This window comes from Nymphalis io, chromosome 27 (genome assembly GCF_905147045.1).
Source record: "Nymphalis io chromosome 27, ilAglIoxx1.1, whole genome shotgun sequence".
Lineage (NCBI taxonomy): Eukaryota > Metazoa > Arthropoda > Insecta > Lepidoptera > Nymphalidae > Nymphalis > Nymphalis io.
Window position 1 is genome coordinate 4,253,130 of NC_065914.1, and position 15,639 is coordinate 4,268,768.

A 15,639-nucleotide genomic window follows, 5' to 3' on the forward strand; every position below is an offset into this window, starting at 1 on the left:
AAGCCGAATTTATAATTTTATAAAAAAAAACGAGATGGCCCAGTGGTAAGAACGCGTAAATTTTAACCGATGATCGTGTGTTCAAACCCGGGCAAGCACCACTGGATTTTCATGTGCTTTATTTGTGATTATAATTCATCTCTTACTTTACGGTGAAGGAAAACATCGTGTCTAATTTCACTGAAATTCTGCCACATGTGTACTCAACCAACCCGCACTGGAACAGCGTGGTGGAATAAGCTCCATACCTTCTCCTCAAAAAAGGAGAGGAGGCCTTCAGCCCAGCAGTGGGACATTCACAGGCTGTTACGGATTGTTTTTGTTTTTTAATTTCTTTAGCTACTCCGACCTGGATTACGTATGTACACGTCGATTTACGTCAGTTCTGAAGTCTTACTAAGTCTGAGTATATCAATGGATTTAAATTAACTGATTCCGAGACTATACGGGGACATAAATTTTTCTCAAGGTCAATGAACTTTGTCTCCATAATATACAAAGTATGCAAAACAGGTAGCGGCTTTTCGGGGTAGTGGTAGGTCTTTCGAGTCATTAAAGAGATTTGTATCGATATTTTGAACCGTATTGTTATATTAAATACAATCCAATGACGAGTTACGAAACTCATGTCATGATGAATGAACGAGTTGAGTATTATAAATTAATATTTGAGGGTAGGGTAACCATTTCTTTGGCAACTACTAGAGGATAGTATCCGTTCAGGTGACGATCTTTTAGGTGCTTGGATAGGATATGAGTTTTTGGTTTTAATTTTCTTATGAGGGAATTAATATTATTTCTTATTAGATGAGCAGACTGTTTTTGTTTTTATTTTTTAACTAATGAAGCGTGTCTTAATGTAATAACTGTTTGGGTTTTATTCACGTGACTTTAGTTAATAATCCAACGTACATGAGGAATTATTTATTGATTGTTCCGGCTTACGTCAGAGTTTAAATTTTGACGACATTGACTAATCTCACGGTGATATAATGAGGTGAGCAGAAAATTGCTTGTAAGCGGAGTGTTGCGGTGAGATGACGTGTGGGTAATATTTTTTTTATAATAAAGGTAGGCGGACGGGCAAACGTATCACCTAATAGTAAGTGGTAACCACCGACAATTAACATTGGTGCAGTAAGATATATTAAACGTTCCTTAAATCGCAAATGCGCTATCAACCTTGGAAACTATGATATAATGTCCTTTGTGCCTGTAGTTACACTGACTAACTCATCCTTCCAACCGGAACAAGAATGCTATGGTTGCTATTTAGAGGTAAAATATGTGATGAATGGAAGGTACCTTATCCAGTAAGTATCCAGGAAGGTCCTTAATCGTCACGTGATATATCGAATACATATATATATATATATATCTATGTACGTATATCTTATATATATATGCTATACGTATGTTTGTGTCTAGCCCGCCAGGATAACTCATCGTTCTTTGTTAATTCGACATTGTCTCGAATGATTAGTATATGCAAAGATGTTTCATTGAAAACGATTCAGTTATTTCGATGAACAAACCTCATCAAGCATATCGTTTACATCGAAGGTATCTCAAGCGATACTGAGCATTAATTTTATCTATACACATTTTTTAATTGTTCGCGTATTTGTAACTTTAATTGTTATTTAACAGTAACAGAAATAGCCTGTAAATGTCCTACTGCTGGGCTTAGGCCTCCTCTCCTTTTTTGACGATGAAGGAAAACATCGTGAGGAAACCCGCATGTATTTATTTTCACTGAAATTCTGCTACATGTGTATTCCACTAATCCGCATTGGAGCAGCGTGATGGAATAAGCTTCAAACCTACTCCTCAAAAAGGGAGAGGCCTTAGCCTAGCAGTGAGGCATTCACAGGCTGATACTGTATAGCATTAAATGAGCTTCATATAGTTCACCGTTTATTATACGACTGTAGCCTCTTGAAGAGATTGCATTAAAAATTTATTACCTCAACATCCTGTCTTTGTCTTTACTCGCTTCGCTAACCGTCGCTGTTTGATTGTATACAAGCGAGAACACTGGTTTCGTTCTAGTCGTATGTACATATACGTATTCGTGTATAATTTATTTGTTTATCGATTTTTATGGTACTTTATCTCTTTGGTTATGGGTTCAATACAGCAAAGTCACATTTATTTGGTAGCGAACATTCAGGCAAATATTTGAAGGGAAGTTTTAATTGGAAATTTATCCAATGTTGTAATGGTATGTATATAATACCGTGTTTGTTTACCGTATTATTTAAAGTCTACATTCAGATAATTTTAATGTATTTAAATTTGTTTCGAGGAAAATTTATTTAAATTAAAATAAATTCGTTAAATATATGTCAAATCAAGTGATGACTAATTTGTGTATATTCGTACAGTCATTTCGCTTCCGACTGGATTTTCGACTTCGCACAGTGAGACAATAATGACAATTCACGAAATGTACACAAAATTGATTACTAATCATAAACGACATTACAGAAGATATAAACAAACCTTAGATTTACATAATAGGAGCTGTGAATCTTAACAGATAATCGTGGGTTCGAACCCGGGCAAGCACCACTGAATTTTCATGTGCTTAATTTGTGTTTATAAATTATCTCGTGCTTGACGGTGAAGGACAACATCTTGAGAAAACCTGCATGTGTCTGATTTCATTGAAATTCTACATTTATATCCCACCAAACCGCATTGGAGCAGCGTGGTGGACTAAGCTCCAAACCTTCTCGTCAAAAAGGGAAAGGAGGCTTTAGCCCAGCAGTGGGACATTCACAGGCTGTTACTGTACTGTTACAAAATCCATGCGATTTGCTAATAACTCTTTTATATTGACACTACAAACAGTTCTTGATAATATATATTTATTTATGATGCAACATTTTTCCACTTAACTATTCATATTCACTTTAATTTTACTTCCAAAGTTCCAATAATAATGTTAGAAAAATAGCCATTTTTTCATGAATCGGTAATGAATATATATTAGATCATGTCATGTCATTTCATGTTTACAAATCGTCACTACTGCCATTAGAATAAGCCATAGCCAGCCTTCATAATAATATAATAATATCCTGGGACATTTTTCACACACGGCCATCTGATCCCAAATTAAGCTTGTACAAAGCTTGTGCTATGGAAACCAGACAACTGATATACTACATATACTACTTTTTTTTTTTATAAATACATACTTTTATAGATAATTAAACCCAGACTCAGGACAAACAGACATGTTCATGCACACAAATGTCTGTCCTGGGTGGGAATCGAAGCCACAACCTTCGGCGTGAATGGCAAGTATCTACCAACCACGCCAACCGGCTCGTCAAAATAATTATATTTTTCGATGTACGGACAGTTCTTGAACGACTTACAGTAGTAACATACATACATACAAACATGCAATATGGTACAATGAGGTATTGTTACTCTTGTCCTGCTATAAACGGCCTGCATATAGAACCAGATAATTCCGAAGAATCAAGATCTAGTGACTTGAACACGTGTATGATGAGTGGTGACTGTGGGTTCAAATTTGGCGAATTAACTTATGCTTGATTTTAGGTAACTCATGGTCACGGATTTTCTGATCGCCGAGCTCGAGCTAAAAATCGAACCCGCTATCTTCGGTTGAGAGTATCCACAACGCCGTCTCGTCCAAATTTAAAGCAACTTTAGTGTCAATTTAGCAAAACCGATCCGATCGTCTATAATTGGATTAAAACAAACAATATGTATAATGTATCTGGAACAATTTCAACCTTATCTCATATTAATTGAAAACTTATTATTCAGTGACCCGATTTAAATATAATTTCGATACCGTCACGTTTGATTATCAACCGTATTGTATGGTGATAGATTTGAAAATGATTCAACGATGTCGTATTATGACATTTAAGGCCTTAATCTCAGTTGGAACATCGCCAAAATTCCGTTAGGAATCATGTACAAGCCGATGTCTATTTACCTTACTATGTTTTATTTTTGACAAATTTATTTGAACATCGGAAAGAAATTATTTCCATATTAAGTATCAATTATAATGTTTATCGCTTGTTTGTGTTTGTCTCTATTACACAAAATAGTTGCATTAATTAAAAAAAATGTACAAGTCCGTAAATATTCTACTGCTGGGCTAATTCCTAAACTTTTGAGGAGATTTGGGTATTACTTGGACACATCTTTTGGGGTTTCTAAATGACAGAATATCATCAGACATAAGCAGGTTTTCATAGGATGTATATTTTAAACGCCAAGCACGAGATCAGTTTTATGTATACATAAAAACTGTTGCTTGCCTGTATTTGAACCCAAAACCATCGGTTATAGTTTATTTATTTATTTGGATTTCCAACAATTGTGCATAACATACTTTCAACGCGTGCTTTACATTTACAGGAGGACATACCATTCCACAATTACGAACAGGGTTAACAAGTTTATGTACAAATAAAAAAAATAAAAAAAATAAGAAATATTTAAATTAAACAAAATCGTGACATTATTATGCCTTTATCTCGGTTAATTTGATCTCGAAAAATCAATATATGTCTAGCCCATTCCAACTACAAGATGAGTAAACCCAAATAAACAACTTTGACAACAGTTTGACGCGAGATCTTGAATAATGATATTCACTACGGATTCGCGAAGAAATAACGTTTTCAATGTCCGCGAAGTTGTAATCGGCACTTCGGAAGTTAAATTAATGTGGTTATAAATAATTAAGTCGAATAGTGTTGTATTATAAATAAAGGTAAATTAATCAAGAACAGTTTATAGTGCGTTATACAGCTGAACAATTAGAAAATCGCATGCAATTTGCAAATATACGGTTTGTTTACCTTTGTTCCTACTCCGATTGGAATAGGGTATAGGTATATACTTTATTTCAGTAGCTTCTAACTCGCTTTCGAATATACATTTTAGAAGGTAAATTATATGCATCAACCACTGGTCCGGAATGCAAATCTTAACGCGAAGAACGAGCAAGGAACTCATTGGTTAATCTTCATCAATAATGTACAATTTAATTTGATATCATATCCAGGGGCTTAATTCTACTAATTTGTAACATTTACGATACAAAAGTAAAATTATACTCCACTGGATATGACCAGTCGCCTTCCACCAAACCAACCCTTGCTTTGCTGTCACCAAACGGGTAGTGGAGGTTGTTAGTCTACTTAGGATTAGGTATTGATTGTTCCTACCGACAAGTAATTTATCATTATATTTACACGTTTTCAAATCTGTCACATTATATCTCTTAAACTTTCAAAGTTATCAAATGAGTGTATTTTTTTCTAAATTCATACGTTGACACGATTATCTAGCAGATACACGTTAATAAACTCATGCGCTTGTTAAAAGTACATGTATCTCAATAATCACCGTGTCCTGTTTTTTTACCGAGCATCAACCGTGCTGACGCTTAAATTGAATGTTTGTATTACATTATATGTATTATTAGCTGTTTTGTACATAAAATGATTAATAAATATATTGGGACGTTATTCACACACAGCTTTCTGATCCCAAACTAAGCAGTGCTTGTACTATGGAAACCAGACAACTGATATACTACATATACTACTTTTCTTTTGTAAATACATACTTATATAGATAATTAAACCCAGACTCATGACAAACAGACATGTTCATGCACACAAATGTCTGTCCTGGGTGGAAATCGAACCCACAACCTTAAAAGTGGAACGTGAAAGGCAAGTGTCTACCAACCACGCCAACCCGCCCGTCGAATAATATAATTATATCCCAAATAGATTATAGATATACAAAGACAGACTTACATCCCAAACAGTATTATAGATTTATACAAGTCCGTCTTGGGGTACCACCCACTTATTAATTGATCTACTGCCAAACATCAGTAAACCAGTGTTTAAAGGTCTTAAACACTGGTTTAAGACACTTAAAGGCATCGCGTTTACGGTGTTTTGGTGTATATACGGGGGGGGGGGGGGGGGATAGCTGATCTTTAGGTGGGAGGTGTTCAAAAAGTAATAATAAATTATGAAAACAATAATCATAATAAATATATTTTTTAAATGTTTTAACGGTCAGTAAGGTGACACGGTCTTTGGTTAAGTTATATTAACGTTTGCTATTAATATATGTATTATTATATTATAATATTATTATATTATAATAACTAAAATTAATAAAGAAAAATTAAACAACAACACACATAAAATAACCTTTAAAAAGTAAAAAAAATGGTTCTTACTAGCACTTACCTAATGGTAAGTGGTCACCAAGTTTGGCCGTACGCCAGCGAAATTTCCAAAAAAAAAAAAACAAATAATGCCCTTTATAAGTTTGTCCTTCAATATAAACGTTTTATGTAAATTGACATTGGCCAAATAATAATTCTGTATGTAGTAAATACCATTACACTAATAAGTTATTACTTGCTATTTGTAGACTTGCTATTTGTATTTACCTGGAATTTGGAAAAACGCATTACACATTTCCCCCACGGGAACAGTCCGGGGTATGTGGGACTCGCCGGTGTCCAAGGCGCCGAGTGCGCCCCGAACATCGGAATACCCACTAAAAAACCAGCGGTACCCTTTCCGTCTTAACGAGGAGCGCCGCGGGATCGCTTGCGCATGCTACCGTGACGCTCTGACGATATTTGTAGACCCTAATTATAGCCGTGCTAAGCACGTACATTATAAACAAAAAAATATATGTAATTTTAAAATTTGTATCTTTCGAACTGAAGTAGAGAGGTTGGCATATTCAACTATTTATTAATTTATTTATCAGCGAAATCAACTTAAAAAAACTATTATTTAAAAAAAATATGCTCTACATACAGCAAATTGCGTGCCAAGTAGAGCATACTCCGTTGACAGTTTCCGATGTCGTTACCGTTGATGACGTCGCATTTGATGCGTCTACAAATTTTTTAAAGAAATTCTAATATAATTCTATATAATTTTAAGTTTGTATGTATGAGTGATGGGGTGGTGTCAGGTGTTAGGTATATAAGGAGTGAGGGAGTTTTCTGTGTTCACACTTCCGTGTTATGGAGCATGTTAAACCGTTGGTTCTTTACTCAAAAAAAATCCATTTTTTTAGTAGCAATCTTGAGTTTTATAAAATGTTATAATTAATTCTTCAAGAGAAAGCATTAATAACAGGCACGTTGTGCAGCAGTGAGAGCTGGAAAATATTCGATTTATGTGATCGTGAAAAAATATTAATCTAGGCTATAGCTCCAATTATTTCTTAAGTATTTAAATAATATAAGATCAAATTCGAAGAACGTGTAGATTCTATGAACAGATAAAATACTATTGTTTATAGCCTTAGGCTGAACAATATCTAAATTGTTTGTCGAAAGAGAAAGTCAGTGCTGATTGAATCGACGGATACATTATCATTTAAATTGATCTTATACAATCTTTTCTACACTTATAATTACTATCCAAAAATATATATATTTTTTATTTTAGCAATTTTTCGGTGCCACTTTGAATACAAATAGATTTTTGTTCTTATTGTATTGGAAACGATAAACAGTGTTTCTAAGTTTTTTTTTACCTGTGAACGTCCTACTGCTTGGCTAAGGCCTCCACTTCTTCTTTTGAGGAGAGTACCAATGCGGGGTGGTTGTGGCACACATGTAGCAGAATTTCAGTGAAATTAGAAACATGCATGCATTCCTTACGATGTTTTCTTTCACCGTCAAGCACGAGATGAATTATAAAAACCGTCACAGCCCGTGAATGTCCCACTGCTGGGCTAAAGGCCTCCTCTCCTCTTTTTGAGGAGAAGGTTTGGAGCTTATTCCACCACGCTGCTCCAATGCGGGTTGGTAGAATTCACATGTGGCAGAATTTCAGTGAAATTAGACACATGCAGGTTTCCTCACGATGTTTTCCTTCACCGTAAAGCACGAGATGAATTATAATCACAAATTAAGCACATGAAAATTCAGTGGTGCTTGCCCGGGTTTGAACCCACGATCATCGGTTAAGATTCACGCGTTCTTACCACTGGGCCATCTCGGCTCTTCAAGTTTTTTTTTAAATTTATTTATTTGTAAAGCACACTTACAACATACGTATACAGTGCAGTTACAAAATAACTTAAAAAACAATATTATAATTAATACACTTCACTTCCAGATTCATAAATTAATGTAATAATTAATATCATTGTTATAATAAAAATCAATAAAAAAACAATAAGAAATATCGTAATCATAATTGAAATTATTAAAAATTTAGAAGTTATTAAAAAAATTGGTAATGCATTTTATAATAATTAATTTCAGCTTTTAATCGATACACTTAAGTTATATTTTCGTTTGTCACGTACAGGTTTTCTCACGATGTTCTCTTTCACTTAAAAATTATAAACAAATATAAAAGGTTCGCAATCTACGGTTAAGATTCACGTGTTCTAGCCACTGGACATCTCGATTTCCAAGTTCTATTACGTAGTATATGACGTCAATAAAAACACCTGTATGAATGAGTTTGAAACAAAGGATGAGTAATTTACAAACGCAATAAGCCTTTTGTTCACTCGAAATAAAGGAATCCTTACTTTTTTTACCAAAAAAAAAAATATCACTATAACAAAAAGACAATGTATATTGTGGCTCAATCTCAATGAAGGAGCTGTAGTGCAATGGTTTGCGGTTCGTCTAGCGATGTACAATGGCAGCTTCGATCCTGAGTTCTTAAGCTTTTTTCGTCATCACTGCTGACACTAGCTTTACGCCTAATTGGAGGTGTAAATAGGAATGTTAGTAATTTCTTTAAAACCAGAATAGGTAACATTCGTATTAAAAAAATTATATTCACTATATGATGTCCCCCTGACCGATTTCGGCCGCGGCGGCAAGTCTCAAGAGAGATTAGCCAACTGCGCCGAACATATTAAATGCCGATGGGACGGCAACCCCACACGACTCGACGACGAAAGAGTTCAGGTGCAGGTGCAACGGTTTTACGTGCTTTCCGAGGCACGAGTATGTATACACTTCCAACTTCCAGACTCCGGGCTTCTACTGAGAATTTTTGTCAAAAAAACTCTATAACTATTGGCCCAATCTGGAATTTGAACCCACAAAACCACGGGTCTACATCTAGTCACTAGACCAACGAAGCGGTCGATATTAATTATATAATAATTTTATAGTACTTTATTTTTAATTAATAATGAATCAATATCGAATACACCGCCCGTATCAAGAAAGGCACGGTATTTTCTCTCGACACGCACCGGTGGCTACAAATCGATTCGTCGTGACGTTCTAATGTCGTTTGTTTCGGATTTAATTTGAATAATCAACAATTTTATTATTTTCTGCTACACTAGTTCTTAGCCCCGCCTTTGATTGCCCATTGTTCGCTTACGGTAAATATGATATGATGTTATAATAAAGATATAAGCTTAGATTTTTTTATATGCTTGTTTGAAAAACTACTCAACTTGTTTTAAAATTGCTTTCACATACAGAAAGCTTCATTATCAGCGTACGTAAATTAGGGATCCCTACGAAAATTGCAATAATGTAACCCAAGACATAAAATCAAAAGTTTTCCTATAAAATATCAACGCATAAGTAATTGTCTACTCGAACGAAGTTGGGGCGAGCCGCTAGTTACGTACGGTATATAGACGGTCGCTATCAGGTTGTTTCGCAAAGTCAGAGAAAATTGTGATATTACATACCGAGTTTCAAAATTACGCAGTATTTGCAAAATTGGGACTATAATTAATTCATGTCCTGGTCTTCTCTACCATTATTCTATAGATCACCTTTTGTAAAAAAATACTCTAAAATTTAAAGCATATGCTTCATGTATATATTATAGTTTTTATCTTTGAAATGAATATAATGGTCCGGTAAAGTTAGGATTTTTTAGGACATTAGCCGTGGACTGATTATCTTATATAGTAAGTAAACAGCCTGTTAATGTCCCACTGCTGGGCTAAGGCCTCCTCTCCCTTTTGAGGAGAAGGTTTGGAGCTTATTCCACCACGCTGCTCCAATGCGGGTTGGTAGAATACACATGTGGCAGAATTTCAATGAAATTAGACACATGCAGGTTTCCTCACGATGTTTTCCTTCACCGTTAAGCACGAGATGAATTATATACACAAATTAAGCACATGAAAATTCAGTGGTGCTTGCCCGGGTTTGAACCCACGATCATCGGTTAAGATTCACGCGTTCTTACCACTGGGCCATCTCGGCTTCATGATTATCTTATATATATATTGGTAAAACTATGGTCATACGGGATCAAACTCCGATCATTATGAAAGTTTACACGGACGGACAAATCGTGTCGGATAATAAATTTTATATAGTATATTGCAACGCATGGCAGGCAGTACGTAGTCTATGGACTATTCCAATCGAAGATACATAAGGGTGAGCAAGCCAGTGTAAGTGAGTGGTGACGCAATGGCGATAAAAGGGAGGGTTAATGTTTCTTACAGTGCAAATTTATAGGTGATGGTGACCACTTACCATCTATCTATTTTAAAGATAAACGTGTTCACGTACATATAATAATAATAATAATATCCTGGGACATTTTTCACACACGGACAGCTGATCCAAAATTAAGCTTGTACAGAGCTTGTAATATGGAAAGCAGACAACTGATATACTACATATACTATTTTTCTTTTGTAAATACATACTTATATAGATAATTACACCCAGACTCAGGACAAACAGACATGTTCATGCACACAAATGTCTGTCCTGGGTGGGAATCGAACCCACGATCTGCGGCGTGAAAAGCAAGTATCTACCAACCACGTCAATCGGCTCGTCGTATAATAGTATATTTATATAATAATAATGTTTAGCCGCGGCTTCGCCCGTGTGTTAGGGGGGAGGAGCTGGTGTAAGGTATAAAAAAAACTATGCTCTTCCTTGGGAGTCAAGGTCATACCGAATTTCATCAAAATCGGTTTAGTAATGAAAGCGTAACAGACAGCTGTTGCTTTTGCATTCATAATATTAGTATAGGTTTTCTGCAATTTCATCGTTGAAATACTCGTAAATGTTTTGATATTGTTGACTTCAAATAGATTACTGTCGTTTCAGCATTTAAACGTACCTAGACATCTGCCTAAACCTAACATACATTCAATAGATTACATATTTCATTAACTCCATTGAAATAGAGATCAAAATCGAACTTAAATCTTGATATTAAATATATTTCTGACTAGTTTTCGACCGCGTGCTACGGGTGACAGAGTATCCCTGACGTGTATACCAAATTACATAATGATTGGTTTAATTGCTATGACACACGAACAATTTAAAAAAAACAAAAAACTTCGCATTTACAACATTAGTTAAGATTCGGTATGATGTACTTTTTTTTTTATATTCGCCAGGAGGGCAAATGACTCATATATAATTAATATTGTACGTTTGTGATTGTGCCTTCGTGATGAATCGAGTCAAAGTAAAAATGTCAAAGTCCAATTCAAAAATCTTCATTCAATATAGAAGCGTTTCACTTACTTATTAATTGTCATAAAACCTTATTAACTGTGACCTTATTAACTGTCATAAACCTGGTTCGGAAACAAACACCTCAGACCCGAGGAGAACCGGTGAAAGAAACCCGGCGGTTTTTTTTTTAATATCTCATATTTTACAATCATAGACAATTTACACAATAACAGAATAATGTTTTTTTTTTATTTGAAATGGCCTGGAAGCGAATAGTTCATGTTTAAAATCAATAAGTCTTAACGTCGTTTACACCTTTCAAAGCGTATCAACTCGTAAGATTATCTGTTTTAGTTGTTAATTTTAAGTGTTCTGTGATTTTTTTATTGAATAGGTAGGCAGATGGGCCACCTGATTGTAAGTCGTCACCACCGCCTATAGACATTGGCATTGAATGAAATGTTAACCATCGCTTACATCGCCAATGCACCACCAACTTTGGGAACTAAGATGTTATGTCCCTTGTGCTTGTAATTACGCTGGCTCACTCACTCATCGAACCGGAACACAACAATACTAAGTACTGCTGTTTTATTTGAATATAAATCGATGGTGTAACTATTTCAATATATAAATAAATAAAAACTTGATAGACGAATGTATCGAAGTTTGTTGATACGATCGTTCGTAAGTTTGCAATTTGTTTTGAAGATTTGTAATGTTTTGCTTCGTATACACAAAAGGAAAAGTGACAACTACTGTTCGTCTGTAGTAGATAAACATATATATATATATATATATATATATATATATATATGTAGGTTTCTGAAATATCTATATACTAGCAAAGCGTATCGGTTTCGCACGTAGTATATTGATCTATATAAAAATATAACTTATGTTTTACGCGGCACTCCAATAATGCTAATCGGCATGATTTGTTCTGATATCTTCAACAATCATCGTCATATATTAACCAATTTATACAAAACCTTAATGAATGATACACCTTGGTCTTCCTCATGAATCACTTCGTCCATTGATGGAAACCGTATGGAAATGCGTTCGGTAATTTTTAGTGAACACTCGTTATATATAAATAATAATTGTAACACCACACATTCACAAATTACCTTCCAAGCTAAAACCCGTTCTCATCTTACTAGAAACCGACGTAAAATCGAATTACCCAAATTCCGAACTAAGTATGGCACGAAAACAATAGTATTTGAAGGAGCACAGCTTTACAATTAATTACCAAAATACGTTATAAATGAAAATTCTATTAATATATTCAAAAATATTAAAAAATTATTTACTGACACAAAATGTAGACATAAGTTATGGTATAGTACTTTATATTTAATGGTATTTCCTGTTTAAGTGGACTTTGTTCTTTTTTAGGAAATAAATTTCTTAAGTAAACCTCAATAGTAATTGTTAAATTTATCAGTAGAAACGCACCTTTAGATATCGTATGCAATTACGATTATCAATAAATCTGACGGTGACGTAAGCGAAGCCGTATCTACCAATTTTTTTATTTTATAATTTGTTATGTAACAAAGGTCGGATTTACACTAACTATTGAATTTTCTTTATTTATTAAGACCTCTTTCAAATATATATATATGTTAAAATTAATATTAATTAATACATTTCTCTATCGACATATATGTCCGCTTTGATTACGTCATTTTAGTATTCTCTTAAGCTTATTTTACACTCTTAATACTACAATTAATTATTTCTCTATACCTCCATTCGGACACTGCTGATCTTCCCTTTTAAAATAGTATCAACAAAATAACCTTTTAAATTGGACCTTTTGTTAGATATTAAAAAAAAAAAAAGAAGATTCTTTGCGACCTTGAAGGTTTTGACTCGAGTAAAAAATTTAGTTACTTATGTACCAACAGTCTTAGAAGTATCCTAGTGGATTTGTGGATTTTCTAATTAATACAAAAAATTCAATTATACTGCACTAGTCTCTGCCCAAGGCTTCGCCCGTGTTTGAAGGGGGAGCTAGTCTATGTCCTTCTCGGTACACTTGAAAATATGTATGCAAAATTACAAGAGGATTTGCCACGTGAAAGCATAACAAACGAACAAACTCTCAACAACAAAGTTTGGCATTTATAACATTAGTAATAATAAGGTTATAACAGTAATAAGTCTGATAACTCGAACATATATATATATATTTGTTAATGGCTTTAAATTTAGTGTCAGCTTTAGTGTTAATGTATTTAGTAAATGTCACGTAGGAGAACATTCAAATATTTATGTACGAATGTTTTGTGCATGACTAATTAATAATAACAGTTTATATGACATTGTTCTAAATTCGAAGTTTTCTGAGTGACAGTATATGTTTGGCTACGCATTGACCGTTTTTATTGGATTAAAAAAAAAACTGTCAGTTGTAAGGGCGGGAAAATCTGACTGCTTATTTTTGAACACAACTTCAATTGACTTTGAATTTGACTTATAAAATGTCTTTGTAGGGTCAAGGATGAGACAGTGTAATTACAGGCACAAGAGACGTAACATCTTATTTCCTAAGGATGTTATATTGTTATTTCTTAAGGATAATTAATATTTCTTACAGCGCCTTATGTCTATCACATTACCACTTATAAACGTAGCTAGTTATATTTAAAAATATTTGAGGTTAACCTCCTTTTGCAATATACTTGACTGTACTTTTGTATAATAAATTTGCGAAATATATCCATAGAAAGAATTGGACCATGGGCGTACATATTTGTATATTAGTCTTTTATCTTAAGTAAGCATCGATGACACCCATCCATTGAGAACCTTGATCTTTGATTGCACGAAATTTACGATGTTCTACGAACTAGTATCATTCACATGTAAATTATTATAATAATATACCTGTCTCTCTTTTCCAGGTAGTAACGCGAGAAAGGGAAAACACATGTTCGAAGAGCATTGTATCGTATAGACAGACCGCCGCTAACCGTTGTCGTGTGGACGTGCTTTGCAGTGTGTTGTGTTGACAGTGTTTTCGATCTATATAATATTTTTTTGTGTTTAATCTTCCGTGAATTGTGCGAAAAGTGATAATAGTGTAATAAATTATCCGTTCCTAATACGCTCAAACGAAACTATATGTATATAAAAACAGTTCCTTTAAAATGGCTAGTGACATGAACATTAATATACGTCCATATAGTGATTTGATGTGATCTTACAAATGAATAAGACTTAGATTAATTTTTTCGGGTGTCTTTTTCTGCTATGTGGAATTGATTTGTTCATAAATAGCGTACAGCGCCATCTATTGTCGAGCGGCGATGTCTGCTTAGAATGGAGGCCGGTTATATACCGGTTGGTGCGGCGGGCGTTGGCGGCAACGTTCCCCCGCCCGCCGTCGTGGCGCCAGCGGTGAACGTTATACGCGCGCCTGGTTTAAAGCGCGGGAAAATGGAAGAGGCTATATCGGATCGGGTGAGTTTTTTATATTTTTCTTGTATTAAATATTATAGAGTCATCTATAAGAAATAAAATCATAAAATAATCCTTACATTTACATATACCGTGCGATATGCTAATAACTTTACTAAAGTGCACTACGAATAGTTTTTATTATTTAAAATACAACTCTATTACACTTAACTATTACTTCTCCGACAACTTTTGCGACATTCAAAACGGCATTTTTTCGCGACTCCGTAATAAATACCATAAATTATTCAAGATCTCGACCAATATCGCGTCAATTCAACGTCAAATTTGAATATTTTCTTGGAATAGACTATAATAATTTGTTTTGTGTACATTTTCCAAAATTATAACTAGAAATATTGTACTTAAAAAAATGTCGTCATAAACATTTAGCGATTGCGATTTGTGTAGGTCAGAATTTAAGTTGTAGATACGAACAGGCTTAAACCATTAATGATTTGGATAAACTTTTGAGAAGCCCGTACCAATTATGTATACGAAAATTCAGATTACGACGGTATTTGCTATTCGGAAGTACACCCAAAATATACTATTTTTTAGCGCTGTCGGTAGTCGCTTATATATATTATTCTTATAGCCTTCAGATAATGTGGTGTATCATAATGGCTCTTAGTTGAAATCTCAAGGCGTCTGATGTGCCGTTGAAGTGTTCT

The 15,639-nt window shown here is 34.3% G+C and overlaps 1 protein-coding gene across 8 annotated transcripts in view; it reads left to right on the forward strand.

Moving 5' to 3' along the window:
* LOC126778784 (mitogen-activated protein kinase-binding protein 1) overlaps positions 1-15,639 on the forward strand; it is a 122,243-nt gene that overhangs the window by 9,981 nt on the left and 96,623 nt on the right. For all 8 annotated transcript variants that reach the window (XM_050502437.1, XM_050502438.1, XM_050502439.1 and 5 more), the window contains exon 2: positions 14,410-14,968. In XM_050502437.1, the coding sequence (XP_050358394.1) occupies positions 14,828-14,968 (141 nt within the window). In that variant the 5' untranslated portion in view covers positions 14,410-14,827. The remainder of the gene's footprint in view (positions 1-14,409; positions 14,969-15,639) is intronic.